Source organism: Nelumbo nucifera, chromosome 4 (genome assembly GCF_055504915.1).
Source record: "Nelumbo nucifera cultivar China Antique chromosome 4, China Antique-T2T, whole genome shotgun sequence".
Taxonomy (NCBI): domain Eukaryota; kingdom Viridiplantae; phylum Streptophyta; class Magnoliopsida; order Proteales; family Nelumbonaceae; genus Nelumbo; species Nelumbo nucifera.
The window spans coordinates 27,941,014-27,957,254 of NC_142652.1; the positions used below are offsets into that span (position 1 = coordinate 27,941,014).

Genomic DNA, 16,241 nt, shown 5'->3' on the forward strand with positions numbered 1-16,241 from the left:
CTTAGATTGCGCTTGTCTCGGTGATTGCTCTTCTTGTTGATTGGGAGAGTCAATTACCCAATTACCCTTCTTATAATTTGGATTAGTGTAAGCTAATTGCGTTTTAGGAAACTCGTATTCTTTTTAAGTGTGCTTGACTGTTTAGCAATTGATGTTACAAGTTGGTAACCCGGGAAAGAATCCGAGGTGTCGGGTCCACATAGGGATTATCAGATCAGTCCCGAGACTCCAGAGTCCATCGTGTTTGGGTACAAATATGCAACACACACTGACACGGTCCCTCCAATTATGGGACAACACCCATGACCCCACCCCCACCAGAGTTTAGAACATATGGGAACCATAAAATAACATCAGCCAAGAATCGAAGGGACCCCCCCCCCCCCCCCCACACCACCCACCCATATGGGTAATCTTGTACTTTCCCTACCCATTCTCAGACCGCAACACCATTGGGGCTCCTAGAAAGCCCATGTTTCTGTTTCTGTTGGCTGTCTACTACTGCAACAACAGTTAGAGAAAATGGCCAGCTCAGATTCCTACTCTCTCTCTCCAGAAACAAATACCATTTTATTATTGTTTCCCTCTTTGCCCTTCCTCTTCTTTCTCTCTCTTCTTCTGGCTTGATCTCAGGAGCCGACACCAAACACCCCCCTCCCTCTCAGTTTCAAGTTTCCAAAGTCAAAGCGTCCATGCAAGCAAAAAAGAAAGAAAGACTCTAAAAAGCAAGAAAACCGCTCTGTCAAACCCTAACATGACCAGAAAACCTCCTAATGATTACCTACGTAGCAACAGTATCCCAGCTTCGGTGGGATTGATATCTAACACCGTCTGTCAGCTACATCCACCCACGTGGCAACAGCACGAAATCTAATCTTTAGATATGCCCGTTTAACGTTAAGCAACCGAAGGATACTTGCGTGAAGAAAAAACCGAATATGGAAAGCTTTGTTTTTTGAATGTTCAGGTGTTACGCGGGCCCACGGGTGACGTAGTGATGAGGACCAAGGTTTAGTATGTTTGCGTGATTGACGTTGAGGTTTTATGGATTATTTTTTTCTCGGGGAAGATCTCATCGAATCTTACTAACTACGACGAAATGAGTCTCCAGTCTTTATCAGTAAGAGAGAAAGAGAGGGGGAGGGGGTCCCACTTCTAATAAACCCACTTAAAAAGCATAGTAATATCATTTGAAATCTCTTCCCCAAAGTCTTCACCGCAACTCCAACCCTGTCCCACATGTCTCCGCTTTCCCATGAGTGTTCTCTTCTCCACAGCCGCACCCCTCCCCCTCCCCCAAATACAAAAATACTATTAAAACACCCTCATCCAGTCAAAATTTCCCACATAAGAGGAAATCTTTCTTTTTTTATGACCGTTAGATTGCAGAATTAATCTGACACGACTACCCATAGTTGGTATGTGGGTCCCCCTAGTTGCCACGTTGCGTATTCAAATCATCCGGACATACCATAGGATGGGCGGGTCCCCCATCAGAAAAGAGTGCCTACGCCAGAATGACTAGTACTGGATACATTTGCTTTTTCCATGCTTGAAGTGATGGAACTTTCTTCACCGTCCACGTGTATATCTATCTGCCTATACAAAAAGAGCCGTTCTTACTTGATCTTGTATATACCCAAAAAGACCCTCATTTTTTTATAGAATTTCCTATTTTTATCTTTTATATACCCAAAATACCCTTATTTAATCTCTTATTATTCATATAATTTTTTTGATAATAATACTTGTTATTCATATAATTGCCTATTCTATTCTCACCCTTGTTGTCAAACCACCGTCCAAAACTTTGGTTTATTTATTGTCCCTTATCTTTTCTCTCTCTCTCCCTCTTATACGTGCAAATGCACGTGCCATTCAACTAGTACAATAATATAGACACTGTTTCGAGTCAATCATCTGTGGAGCTCATTTTCGGCCCAGTTAATCTGGATGGAGATGAGACCCACTTGATGGTAAGGTGTGGGTCGTGGGCCAGTTGATTCTGAGTGGGTGAGTTCCAGAACCAAGCTTTTATCAAAACCAACAGGGTGGCCACATCTGATGAAAAAAGAGGATTCTAGGAAGGAATGTTTGGTATTGTTTTTTTCCTATCTCAAGTCTGAACTGTGTAAGAGTGAGTATAAGAAGAAGAAGAAGAAGAAGAACCAATCATGTGGAGTATACATTCAACTGAGACCCATCCAGTGGTTGATTCTGACATCTTCCCCCTTCTCTCTCCCCCCAGGCCCCAACAACCTTTACCATCACTCCTAATACAATTAATGATGTTTCATTCTTCAGTCTTCACTGATGGGGATTGATGCCAAATACACGTAAAAACTTAATCTTCAGAGTTCAGACTATTTTTTTATTGATGGTTTATGGGTCGGGTTTGGCCATCCTGATTCCTGAACCCAAGTGCCCAACCCTAAATCACCATCGTCTTGTGAAACAAAAAACTTGAACCACTTGAATTAATTGAACCAGATAGCCGGCTGGCTTTACCTCGGTGGATTCTTGGTACCCTATGCATTAATTGATTAATTCACAAATTTGAATATACCAAACAATTAAACCAACTTGTTATTTTTTTTAAACAATTTTTCTACAAGTAAATTTCAGTGGTTGATTATTTGAGGATCAATTTGTCAAGGTTTTCAAAATGAATAGATCAATTCATTATGTCTTGAGTTGAGAGGAGACCAAATAATCTGATGGACCACCGAGTGGGACCAAAATTATGTTTGGCCCGTGGTCATCCAACTTAGAAGTGGCCCACCACATGGAGCCAACTTAGGATGAGTTAAGGAGTCATATCTATGGTCCATGACATCCGACAGCTTTAAACCCTATGATTTAACACCTTCACATGCTTTTTTCCATGAAGTGAGTAAGAAGTAAGGCCCCAGCACATGAATTTATGAGTAACCTAATTGATGAATTCAGTAAGTTAATTTCACTTCCCAAATTTGTACATCCACCCTATTGTACTTGGATTGGATTCACAGGCCAACCTATGAATCCTCACCATCAGTATCGATATGTATCACACCGTATCATATAATATGTATTAATTATTAAGGTAAAAAATATCTCAAATACAAAGATTTAGAGGGTTTTTATTGGTTTAAACATTAATTAGAACCCTTCCTAAAACATTTAATTTTGAAATATTGAACTGAAAACATTAAAAAAAAAAAAGAGTATTTACATATCTCATGTATTAATACTTTGAACCATGAATGAATTTTGTGTGAACCGACCGGAACCGGAAACTATGATAGAACCAGATGGTCCGAGTAACGTGAATTGGACCAAGCCTCCTTAAAATGTCTATATCTACAATTCTACATCATGTTTTTGACAACCATGAAGATGGTACTTGTTCTTATTATCATTTCTTTCCTTGTTTGAGGGTTTCTTATAGTTGGGTTAGAAAATTTTGTTGGGTTGCTATCGTCAATGGGGCCAAGGAGTTAGATGTCTGTCAAAAGAAAGTGTTGAAGTGACCTTCAATGCTTGTGCATAGCCAGTCATACTTTAAGGTTAGAGAGTTCACATAGGGTTGGTGGGACTAGTGGCTTGTAAACTGGTACAAATTTTTTATTGTTTGCTTTGTGTTGGAGTTTCTTTTTCCATCAAGGGTCCTTACATCATCGAAGTAAAGATGTGGTAGGACCCAGAACTTGGGCAAATGTGTGGACACATATGATGAAACTTGTTTAAGTTAGAAGATCGGGAGGTTAGGATAATGGTCCTGGGGCTATATATTGTTAGGGCAAAGGAGGCACATGGCTTCTACCTTGTTGCAGGGGAACACATGTGAAGCTGCATCTGCTTGGTCTCTCCCTGTTCCAACAAATTTCAGTGGGTAGGCAAAACTAGTGCCATACCTCTCTCTCTCTTTCTCTCTCCACATTGAGAATTTATGTAGGGTCGACATGGAATTATCTAATCACTCTTCTGAGTTCTGGCTTAAAAATTCATAAACAACTGTGTCTTGTTAAGTAGTCTTAACCATGAGCTTTTCTTTTCTTGTTGTAATGGTTTCCACCTTCCAACAAACACTAAAGAAATGCTTTAAGGGGCCTTAATCATGCTTAATTTATATTTGATTGAAATGATGTTGATGCTACCATTTAAGATCTTCCGAATCACAGAAAGGGCCTACCATCTTTGTTTATAAATAAAAGTTATGTAATGGGGTCAATATTTTATACATTTAAACGCCAGGTTATTTCAGACATGTTCCTACTATAATACAAACCCATTAACTTAGTAACCCATTTTGTTTCTTTTTGCAACTATTAGTTTGGAAGGACCCAAAGGGATAATTTAACCCCCCCAAAAAAAAATTATGATTGGATTTTGGGTTGATATCCCTTTTATGGATATGTTGAAAGCATGTTGAGCAATTCAAGTAATGTGGGTGTGACTAGATGAACCCCTCTATGTATCCAAGTGGCACTACCTACTTTAATTAAAATAATTGGTGGAGGTTGGGTGGAGTTAGCTTTAAGTCATGTGAAGTGGGTTCCATAGACTTAGTATTTTATACTTAATAAAATAATTCAGATGGAACTAAGCCTAGATTACAGTCTAGAATGTCTAGATTTTATAAGCTTTCAATTAAATTCCATCTGGGCGTTTTTGTTTTAAACGAAAATAAGTAAATAAATAAAACCCTAAACCAGGCCCGTGAATTAAGTTGATGGAGGGAGATATTAAAGGATTCGGTCAATTAATGGGACAAAATCGATCAAAGTGTGGAATGCATTCAAAGTTCAAACTGAGACATTTAGACGGCTACACATACATACCCCAACATGGCATGTAACTCAGACACATGTGTGTTGGGAGACCAGAGCACATGACAGTAGTGTAATTTAATATGATTAAGTTGATATTTATTTGCATGTGGGCTTAGCTTAAGAAAAAGGGGTTAAGCATTAATTTTCTCTACATGACGTGTTTGTTTTAGCAATGAGCCCCTAGATAAACTTTTTCTTTGAATTTTAGAGATATCTGTCTCCCAAGAATCTACTTAGATGCAATGCTCTAGTATAAAATAAAGAGGGCTTTCAACAAAACCAAGGTCAAGACAAACTCTTTGACAAAAAGAATTGTAGCTTTAACTATGTAATTTGTGTATATTATGTCATCTATAGAGCTTTGGAGCTTAAGTGGCAAAGGAAGCAACAATAATTTGCTACTCAAGGACGAAACTTCTAGGATTAAAAATTCTAGAAAATAGGTCTGCTTTACAGATGAAATAGTCTGCAAACAGATAACCTAAGATGTTATTTTCTGATCACTTTGGAAACCCCACAGTTGGAAGAGAGATTATTGTTATTTATTTTATTATTATTTTTGAGCAACATGCCATATTCTATAATTTTTATATGTACATTATTGGTTGGACAATTAAGTGTTAATCCTGTTGTTACTTAAAATTAAATGTTGACTAGGTGTCAATATGGGCAATCTCGAGTGCTGCTTGGATCTACCAAAATATGGTATACCACATGAAGGAGAACAGATGTGTGGATTTTTGTTGAGGACCCCATATTCAAGCAGTGAATCCCTCTGAGAGGTTCCATGTGGAATCTCATCATAGACTCAAATTCAACACCAAAGAACTGCAGATTGATTCACCTGGACCCATTCTCAATCAACAACCAGTCAACCCCACAGAAACAATTGAACGATAGACACTGATTTCAAAAGCTGGCAAACCCGCATTGCGATTTAGGAATTCGACCTCCCAAAATCAACAAATCAATATCACAAGTTGAGTGATATTGATGAACCTTGCAACTGAGTTTTTTATGGTAGATGAGAAATTGAAAACAACCCCCTTTGGTCTTTTTGGTTTTTGAATAGTACCACTATTGGAACCCTTTGATGAGTCGAGTTCACATCCTGTAATGTAACATCCCTCCACTGTTTTCAAAGGCTCTCTGTAGTCTGTAATGTAACATCCTTCTACTGTACAACATGTATTAAAGAGGATGAGGGAGGAGTGGAGGGGAGGGGAGCAGTTGGAGGAGGGTTTTCAAATTTTCAAATCCGTTTAGAAAATGAATGGTTCTAGAGTAGCTGTAGAATTGTAGAGCTCCTCGGAAGAAGCCATAAAATGGTAGGTCCACCTCTACTGTTTGTACATGTTATAAGGACGGCATCCTAACTGAGAAGAAGCCTAATTTACAGGTTTCTCGGAGAGCTTCACCAATAATATATTAAAGAGTATTACTAGTAATGAGGTGAGGTCAGATGTTAGATAGGTTGGTCCTACCATAATAATGGAAGTACCTCCAAATGAGACAAATGGTACATATTCCTTCAACCTGAAGATTCTGGGTTTGCAATCAATGGGCCACATGTAAAGAGTCTGTGGAGCAAATAAATATTAATCAAGTTTATTAAGCTTAACTTAAGTTTAACAATCCCATAATAAACCTCTCTGCAATAATGCATTAATGCTGTCAGTCCACCATATGTATTTCTGTATACAGGGTTCTTCTTGGGTCTGAGGCCACAGAACCTGTAGTTGTAGGCCGGAGTCCTCACAACTTGCACTCTGTTGTATGTTCTGGGAACAAAACCCACCTTTCGAATAGTCCCAGAGATGGGAGTGTCTAGTGCGTGAATGCATCTCTAAGAGTATATGACTGTAAACGCACGGCAAAGTTAAGTAATTCGTTAACCGCATTATAAATTTACCATTACAATTTACAAATAAATTGCATGAGCATCAGCCCCTAGCATTCTGTACCCAATCATAAATTACAGAAGGTTTCCATATGACCGGTGTAAGCTTTTCTTACGTGTACCAAGCCCGGATAAACAAGGGTTGTTCCAAACCCAGATAAACGAGGAGGGTTACATTTTATTGACAGCCGACACTAAAACTTTTGCCAAACTCTCATGATCATAGATCATAGATCATGTATATTTAACACTATATTAAAATTTGATGCATCCACGCCATAATATTCCATGGAGATTATTGACAGTCGACACTAAAACCTTGGCCAAACTCTCATGATCATAGATCCTGTATATTCAACACTATACTATATTAAAATTTGATGCATCCACTCCATAATGTTCCATGGAGAATTGGAGATTAATATATTTTTGAAAGGTAAGGACGCCGAACATGGACAATCACTCCAAATGAAACCAAATTAAAGATGACAAGTATGGTACATCTTTAACACATGTACATCCATTGTCGAGACCAAGAGACGTTAGAAAATCTACCTGATTCAGACTTGCACATCTACCTTTTTGACTCAACTAGTTCCAAAACCTATGACGATTATCATCGATACTAGCTAGGGTCACGAGGGATGGATATAGAATCTATGCTGCCTCGACCTCAAATGTAGATCTGCAACTCAAGTTAGATACTTGGATCTTACGGCTAAGCATGGGATCTCACGTTACGAGATTTCCTCTTTTTCTGGGTCCATTTTTTGGTCTACGAGAGGGCAATGCTTTTGAACCAGCTAGAGCGCGGTGTTCATGAAAGTTGCAACATTGATTACAAGATCAAAGCTCGTACTTAATTATTCATATTTGGGTGCGGACCGTGTGGTAGGAGCTATGGCTACTGCTAAATTATATATATATATATAGATATATATATATATATATATATATTGATAGAAAGGTTTATTTTAAGTCATTAACGGCGCCTCTGTGGCCTGTGGGTGTATTCAGAATATTTTCGCCCATTGTCGCCATATTTTGATACACATGTTACATACTAGTAACTGCACCATAAATGTGATATGCTTCAACTCGTATCTGCAGGTTGAAACTAACATCTCTATAGCAAGAACCTAGGATCAATCTTTTATTACAATTTCACAACTTTATATATTCAAATAGCTACAGTAACAATTTGGGAGCTGAAGAACCCAATACAGTGAATATAAAATATACAGATGACAGATACCTTCACATTGAAATGTCCCTTATTGCCCAGTAAAATGAAAAATAAATGAAATATCTGGTAGCACTGTTAATTAACAACTTTTGGTGAAAGCAAACAAAAAGAATAAAAATGAAGAAGTTAAGCAGGAAAAAATCGAATAGAGAAAGTAAAGGGTTAACCTTAGCTGGATGCAAGCATGCGACTGCTCTACAAGAATGTGGGTTTGGATTTGGAATTTTAAACCTCTCCAGCCTGGGGTTCCATAGCAAGCAATGCTGCCAAATTTAATTGACGACCGCTCTCAGCCAGACTTTTTATCAGATCCTTTCAGATTAAGGTTAAACCATTTCTTCTTGGCCACTCTATCCTTCCCATCTGAACTTCCATCATCGCTCAGACTGTCAGCCTTTGAATCCTCACCAGGGACTTTTCCACTCGTACTAGTACCACTCCCACTAGCATTATTGGGTGGCCTATCCATAGTAAATGAGGAGTGGATGCTCTCTCTCTGTTTAAGCAGCTCATCGACCTGTGTTCCAAAAACACGAGTCTCAACCATAAATTGCAACATATGAACCCAAAATATAATCCAATTTAAAATAAGACCAAGACCAATGCTCATACATACACCAGAAATGGCTAGAATAAAACTAAATTTTGATGGATGCTGTCTTGAAAACTGTTGGAAAACGTGGGGTTATTGGTTCAGATCTGAAAATAGAATTGTATATATTCCTAGGGTTGTGGAAGGATTGATTTAGAAAGTTTTTTCTTTCTATTTCTTTCTTTCTATTTTTGTACTTTCTATTTTCTCTTCTTTCTATTTTTTCTTCTTTCTATTTTCTTTTCTTTCTATTTTTCTTTCTTTCTATTTATTGCAGCAGCTTACTGTATAAATATGCCCATTGGCAATAGAATGAAACATATCAGTATTCTACCATTCCAAAACATGGTATCAGAGCTCTAGGTTTGTCAACCTTGAGATTTTTTCGGCCTTCATTGCCAGTTTTTTGTGTTTTTCGGCCTTCATTGCCAGAAGTGTTCCTTTATTCTCCTTTCCTGCTGGCCTTATTTTTCCTCCATTAACAATGTCCGACATGACTGCAACAAGTGCTCCCGTCCAAACCGATGAAGGAGCAACAAACTCTCATCCTCACACTGGTGATTTGCAAAATATTCATGCAACATATAAACTGAATGGCCAGAATTACTTGAAGTGGTCACAACTAGTGCGTACCTATTTGAAGGGAAAAGGAAAAATTAGTCACCTCCTTGGAACAGGACCATGGTTGGGCGAGACAAATTTTGATGCTTGGGACGAAGAGGACTCCATGATTATGTCATGGTTGTGGAGTTCAATGACACCCGTGATCAGTGATACTTGTATGTTTCTTCCCTCTGCAAAGGCTATTTGGGATGCTGTCCGACAAACCTATTCCAAAGCCCATGACGCTGCTCGTGTCTATGAGGTCAAAGTGAAGACTGTGGCGGCCAAACAAGGGAGCAGGAGTGTTACAGAGTATGCAAATCTGCTGCAAAATTTATGGCATGAGCTTGATCATTATCGGGTTCTTGAGACAAAGTGTGCAAATGATGCTGTGATCTTGAAGAATTTTATTGAAAGAGATAGGGTGTATGATTTTTTGGTCGGACTGAATGCTGAATTTGATCAGGTCCGAATACAAATTCTTGGCAAAGAAGAAGTGCCTTCATTGAATGAAGTCATAGCCCTTGTTAGAGCTGAGGAAAGCCGCCGTGGAATCATGCTTGAGCCTAAAGATCCCAATGGCTCAGCCATGGTGGCAAGGGGAGGAAGTTACAGTGGTTCAAAGGGTGAGAACAATCACAACTTGGCTCGTGACACAACCACCCGTGACTCAAACGATAACCTCTGGTGCACCTATTGCAAGAAGCCCAGACACACGAAAGATCGGTGCTGGAAACTTCATGGAAAACCTCCCACATCCAGCAAGGAATGGGGAAATCGAGGAGTTTCAAAAGGAGTTCAACAGGCCCATAATGTCTCCACAACCCCGCAGCAAGAACACTCAAGTCAGGGACCATTTAATGATGAAGAAATTGAAAGGCTAAGGTGCTTCCTGAAATCCTTGAAACCAGGAAGTGGTTCTACCTCTCTTGCTCTCTCAGGTGAGTCTTTATCTCTAGGATTACATGCCTCGGCTAGTGTTTTTCCATGGATTCTTGATTCTGGAGCTACTGACCACATGACACCCTCTTCACTACATTTTCTCACCTATACACCCTGTCCTAGCAATAGAAAAATTTCTATTGCTGATGGTTCTTTCACCACAGTGGCAAGGATTGGGAATATTCAAATTACTCCATCCCTATTACTTAAAAATGTGCTTCACGTTCCTAAGTTATCCACTAGCCTTATCTCTATACATAAACTCACCCAGGATGTGAACTGCAATGTTGTGTTCTTCCCTTCTTACTGTGTATTTCAGGACCAGGTTTCGGGGAAGAAGATTGGACTTGCTAAGGAAAGAGATGGACTCTACTACCTTGAAGCAACCGGCAAATCATCTCACACTGTTATGCATGTCACACACAAGTCATTCTTATCTACCTCCAATAAAGATTTAATTTGGCGTCATCATTTCCGTTTTGGTCATCCTTCATTTCCTATTTTAAAAACAATGCTTCCTTCCTTGTTTAAAGGAATTGATGTTGAAACCTTTCATTGTGATGTTTGTGAACTTGCTAAGCACAAAAGGGTTTCTTTCCCAATCAGCAATAAAAGATCTTCAACTCCTTTTTATTTGATTCATTCGGATATATGGGGCCCTTCTCAAATTCCCAACATTACTGGTTCCAGATGTTTCGTCACCTTTATTGATGATTGCACTAGGGTCACATGGATTTTTCTTCTTAAGTCTAAATCTGATGTGGGTACGATTCTTCCCAACTTTCATAACATGGTCCAAACTCAGTTTGGTGTGAGAATTAAAAGGTTTCGATCTGATAATGCTACAGATTATTTTAATCAGAATTTGTCCCCATTTTTTCAGAAAGAAGACATTGTGCATGAATCCTCCTGTGTTAACACTCCCCAACAGAATGAGGTAGCTGAGAGAAAAAATGGCCATCTTTTGCAAACCACCCGAGCCTTTCTCTTTCAAAATCAGGTGCCAAAACAATATTGGGGGGAAGTTGTCCTTACTGCTGCCTATACCATAAATAAACTACCATCTAAAGTTCTTTACAACCGAAGCCCAATACAAGTCCTTTCTCAATTTTACCCTGATATTCGAGCCTCAAATAATCTCACACCAAGAATTTTTGGCTGCACTACCTTTGTTCATGTCCATAATAAGGGAAAATTAAACCCACGAGTAATCAGGTGTGTCTTCTTGGGATATTCCCCAACTCAGAAAGTTATAAATATTATCATCCAGCCACCAGAAAATTCTACACCTCCATCGATATCACATTTGAGGAAGGAAAATCTTTTTTCACTCAACCTTATCTTCAGGGGGAGACCTCATTAATGGAAGATAAGGCATCGGATCTACTCTCCCTAGATGTTTTACCCTCCTCACAGACATTCAATCATCAAGAATCACATCCCTCTGAGTCACATTCCTCTGAGCCCCACATTCCCGAGTCTAAACAAGAGTCAAACAACCCGACCATTGAACCAAATTCGAACACTGTTAACCCCACGAATGATGTGCATGATAATGTGAGATATATGCAGGTTTACTCTACGAGGAAAAATCCAGATCCTCAACCTGTGCAAGTCCAAGATTCAACTCCTAATCCTAGAACTGAGGGATGCTTAGATCCTGAACCTACACCTTCACAGTCTGGGTATGAGTATGACCTACCTATTGCACTGAGAAAAGGAACCAGAGAATGTACCAAACGCCCATTGTACCCTTTAGCCAAATATGTATCATTCCAAAGATTCTCTAAATCCCATAAAAGTTTTCTAGCCAGCCTTGACACCATTCCAATTCCTAATACTCTAGCCGAGGCACTTTCTAATAAGGAGTGGAGAAAAGCCATTAGAGTGGAAATTGAGGCATTAGAAAAAAACAACACATGGGAAGTTGTGGATCTACCAAGAAACAAGAAGACGGTAGGTTGTAAATGGGTGTTCACAATTAAGTACAAATCTGATGGATCATTAGAAAGGTACAAAGCATGCCTGGTAGCCAAGGGATATATACAGACTTATGGGGTAGATTATCAGGAGACTTTTGCCCCAGTAGCTAAAATGAATACAGTAAGGGTGTTACTGTCGTTGTCTGCTAACTATAATTGGGATTTGCAACAATTTGATGTAAAAAATGTGTTTCTCCATGGTGATCTAGAAGAGGAGATATACATGGACATTCCACCAGGTTTTGGAGAAGGCATTAAAGGGAACAAAGTTTGTCAGTTGAAGAAAGCACTATACGGTCTCAAACAATCTCCGAGAGCATGGTTTGGAAGATTTACGAAGGTAATGCTGAGTACAAGTTACAAGCAAAGTCAAGGTGACCACACATTGTTTATCAAACACACAGCCTCAGGGGGAGTTACTGCACTATTAGTCTATGTGGATGATTAATCATTACTGGGAATGATAAAAAGGAGAAGGAAGCATTGAAAAACTGCCTTGCCAGAGAATTTGAGATAAAAGACTTGGGGAGATTAAAGTATTTTCTCGGAATTGAAGTTGCACATTCTAAACAAGGCATCTTTATCTCTCAACAAAAGTATGTTGTTGATCTTTTGAGAGAAACAGGAAATATGGCATGTAAACCAGCTTCCACGCCTATAGATCCCAATCATAAACTTGGAGAAGCCCACGAGAATGCAAGTGTAGACAAGGAGATGTTCCAAAGACTAGTTGGAAAACTCATTTATCTTGCACATACACGACCGGATATTGCATATGTTGTAAGTGTAATAAGTCAGTTTATGCATAATCCTAAAGAAGTTCATCTACAGGCTGCTCATCGAATTCTGCACTATTTGAAAGCCAATCCAGGAAAAGGAATTTTATTCAGAAGAAATGGAGGACTGACTCTTGAAGCATATACAGATGCCGATTATGCAAGATCTCCAGTAGATAGATGGTCCACTTCTGGTTACTGTACCTTCTTAGGAGGAAACTTAGTCACTTGGAGGAGTAAGAAACAAAATGTAGTGGCTCGATCAAGTGCTGAGGCAGAATTCAGGGCTATGGCACAAGGAATGTGTGAATTACTCTGGTTGAAGATAATTTTAGAAGACCTGAAGATTCCACGAGAAGAGCCTATGAAACTATATTGTAACAACAAGTCAGCCATCAATATTGCTCACAATCCTGTTCAACATGACAGGACGAAGCACATCGAAATTGACCGACACTTTATAAAAGAGAAACTGGACAGCAAGTTGATTTGCACTCCCTATGTGTCTACAAAAGGACAACTGGCGGATGTACTTACTAAAGGGCTCAATAGTACAGACTTTCGGAGAATTAGAGCCAAGCTGGGAATGGAGGATCTCTATTCACCAGCTTGAGGGGGAGTGTTGGAAAACGTGGGGTTATTGGTTCAGATCTGAAAATAGAATTGTATATATTCCCAGGATTGTGGAAAGATTGATTTAGAAAGTTTTTTCTTTCTATTTCTTTATTTCTATTTTTGTACTTTCTATTTTCTCTTTTTTCTATTTTTTCTTCTTTCTATTCTCTTTTCTTTCTATTTTTCTTTCTTTCTATTTATTGCAGCAGCTTACTGTATAAATATGCCCATTGGCAATAGAATGAAACATATCAGTATTCTACCATTCCAAAACAGAAACCAATGGCCTTGGGTATAGGCAAGCATATTTAGGGAGAAAAATAAAAACATCATACTCAGTCATTATGTCCATTGGGCAAATGAACTTCTTCCTCTTCTCCAACATTTAGATGCCTATTCTGCAAACTAGAATAGACTGATTATGGAATGACACTGCAAAGGTGGTAATTAGCCAGTTCCTCTCAGAGGTTGATGGCCCCTTGCCCCTTTGCATATTTTATTAAGAGAAGCAAAGACCCTGGCATCCAACATGAACTTCTCATTCAGGTAGATCCCAGGATCAGCAAATGGCTATGCTATTACAGAAACAAGAGGGGCTACAATGGAAGAGATGGAACTAGGAAACCTGGTCATGAGATAAAGTTGTAAAACTGTTATGTATCATTTGTGAATAAATATCAACCTTCTCTGGAATGTTGGTGTTGTTTCTCTTTTCTATATCAAATAAAGTTTTTCATGGTGTTGCTGGTCAAAAAAAAAAAAAAAAGAATGCTCGGATGTATACAAAAACAAATAAAGAAGCAATCCCAAAGGACGGGGTTGCCACAAGCAAAAGAAGCAACACAACAGACTGGATTATATATAAAATCCAATAGCCATGTTAATAGTTGAAAGAAGGAATCAAGAGAAAAAAGATGTTCAATTAGGATGCAACAGAAAAAATACAGAAACCAAGGATAAAAGGTTCTAACAGAGACAAGGTTTAAACCTTTGCTTAACAAAATGTGGAAAAAGGAAACTGTGACTAACATATTGTGAGTATGAAATCCATCTTCAGAAGTACAATCATGCTACCACCATTCTTGTTGGTTGCAACAAGGTCAGGTGAAAATGTTAAAAGAATAGAAATTGTTGTCTTTGTCTTTCTGTGTAACTATGTTTCTCAATTCATTTTTTAATGATAAAAAACTGCTAAAAAAAACTGAACTTGAGGAATCGCAGTGTAAGCATGATATGAAGAATATTATGCTGGTTGGTGCACTACCTCTGACATTCAAATTAAGCCAAGAAGTCGAATCACAAGTTTAAGTTGCTGCCTAATCAGAAATCTGGAGTAAACGAGGGAGAATGTATGCCTCTTATGGGCATAACTTGGAAGAGAAAGGCATTCTTCACATCAACTTGAAGCTTTCATGGGCAGTTATAGCTTCGATGAAAACTTGAAGAATAAAAAGTATCCGTGCACAATATATTAGAAAGGGTATAAGCGCAGTTCGCTTTAATAACATATGCAAATAACATAGAATGTGCAGACAAAACATACAGATTGCTTTTCTTGGTTGCATCTGTTGGTCACTTCTTGGTAGCGTGCCAATGCCTACAAAATTCCATAAGCAAAAGGATTAGAGAATTGATAATGCATTACTACTTTCACCTACTCCAGGCTGAGGCCATACTTTTCTGTATTCTATCTCAAATTGTCGTAGCTCGTTTCTCTTCCTTAAAATTTGAGCCTCAATATCCTTAAGCTTCTCTGTGGTATCTTCAAATGATCTTGCGCAAAGTGCCTCAATTGTATAGGTAGCAGTCTTGAAAAAGTTATCTCCTGAAGAAATTTGAATAAAGGTCAACAGATTTTGTAAACAATTTGAATTAGACCCAGAAACTAAAGGATCAAATCACATGATAACAGGTTCAGACCATAAACGGCAAATATGTGAGTTCCAGATTTTAGTTCCGTGACTTCACAAGGTTGGAGACCTTCCAATCTTCTGAAGAAAGCAGCTTCTGGGTCTTTAGCCATTGCTAACTGCTAAGACAAGGTCAAACCCACTAGTTAATTAATCATCACAACATTAAAATTCTCTAGTAATGATGCAAAAAAATTATGAAAGTCATATACCGCATTAACAGTTGAATCCATTCGGTATACTTGAAAATGTAGGAAATACATTCCGGCAGATGTTACCCTACCAGTCTTCTCACTGTCTTCCTGTTCATTAATCAAGTGTACATCATCTTTAATGAGCCTATGCATGAGCACTAAAGCATTTCCAATGGGAATATGGGGTTCAGTGCAACGGAGATGAGAAAACATTGAATGCCAAAAGATGAACTACAAAGCCTTATAATAAAACTAAATAATTCCTTTTTATAAATGAAAAAAAGAAGAAGATTGTATTGTATTACATCAAAATGTGGTATACCCTGTAGGAATACATCATCAACGCATGGTTAAAGAACCATGAGGAATTGTGTACAATGTATGAATGCCATACACCAAAAGCAGAAATCGAAATGATTTTTCACCCCATTGTCTTTTGAACTGTTCATCATTTACACTATTTTGTAAATCCAATTTAATAAAACTTTAGCCAGTACTCAACAAAATATAAAAATCATCAAAATTCCAAGGAGATAAAATCATGGAAGAATAACACAAAACCAAGTCAGATGCCCAGCCATGTAGATCCAAATATCATGGAACAAATACTTGCCAAAGAACATAGCTAAAAACAAGAACAAGCAATTACTGAAGTTCACAGAAAAAA

The 16,241-nt window shown here is 38.4% G+C and overlaps 2 protein-coding genes across 9 annotated transcripts in view; one reads left to right on the plus strand and one right to left on the minus strand.

Moving 5' to 3' along the window:
* Positions 1–7,865: 7,865 nt before the first annotated feature.
* Positions 7,866–16,241, minus strand: part of LOC104602910 (chaperone protein dnaJ 15) — a 30,020-nt gene continuing 21,644 nt past the window's right edge. For 4 of the 8 annotated variants that reach the window (XM_010266772.3, XM_010266771.3, XM_088902732.1 and 1 more), the window contains 5 exons: positions 15,593–15,682; positions 15,391–15,502; positions 15,147–15,295; positions 15,014–15,067; positions 7,866–8,477 (listed from right to left, as the gene is read on the minus strand). In XM_010266772.3, the coding sequence (XP_010265074.1) occupies positions 8,250–8,477; positions 15,014–15,067; positions 15,147–15,295; positions 15,391–15,502; positions 15,593–15,682 (633 nt within the window). In that variant the 3' untranslated portion in view covers positions 7,866–8,249. Of the gene's footprint in view, positions 8,478–14,734; positions 14,909–15,013; positions 15,068–15,146; positions 15,296–15,390; positions 15,503–15,592; positions 15,683–16,241 lie in introns of those variants that run through there. The other 4 variants (XM_010266774.3, XM_088902733.1, XR_016085271.1 and 1 more) reach the window with 3 other exon arrangements.
* Positions 8,899–10,553, plus strand: LOC148792102 (uncharacterized). Its single transcript, XM_088902736.1, has 2 exons — positions 8,899–10,096; positions 10,417–10,553. The coding sequence occupies exons 1-2, from the start codon at positions 9,037–9,039 to the stop codon at positions 10,449–10,451; spliced, it is 1,095 nt and encodes a 364-aa protein (XP_088758862.1). The 5' UTR covers positions 8,899–9,036; the 3' UTR covers positions 10,452–10,553.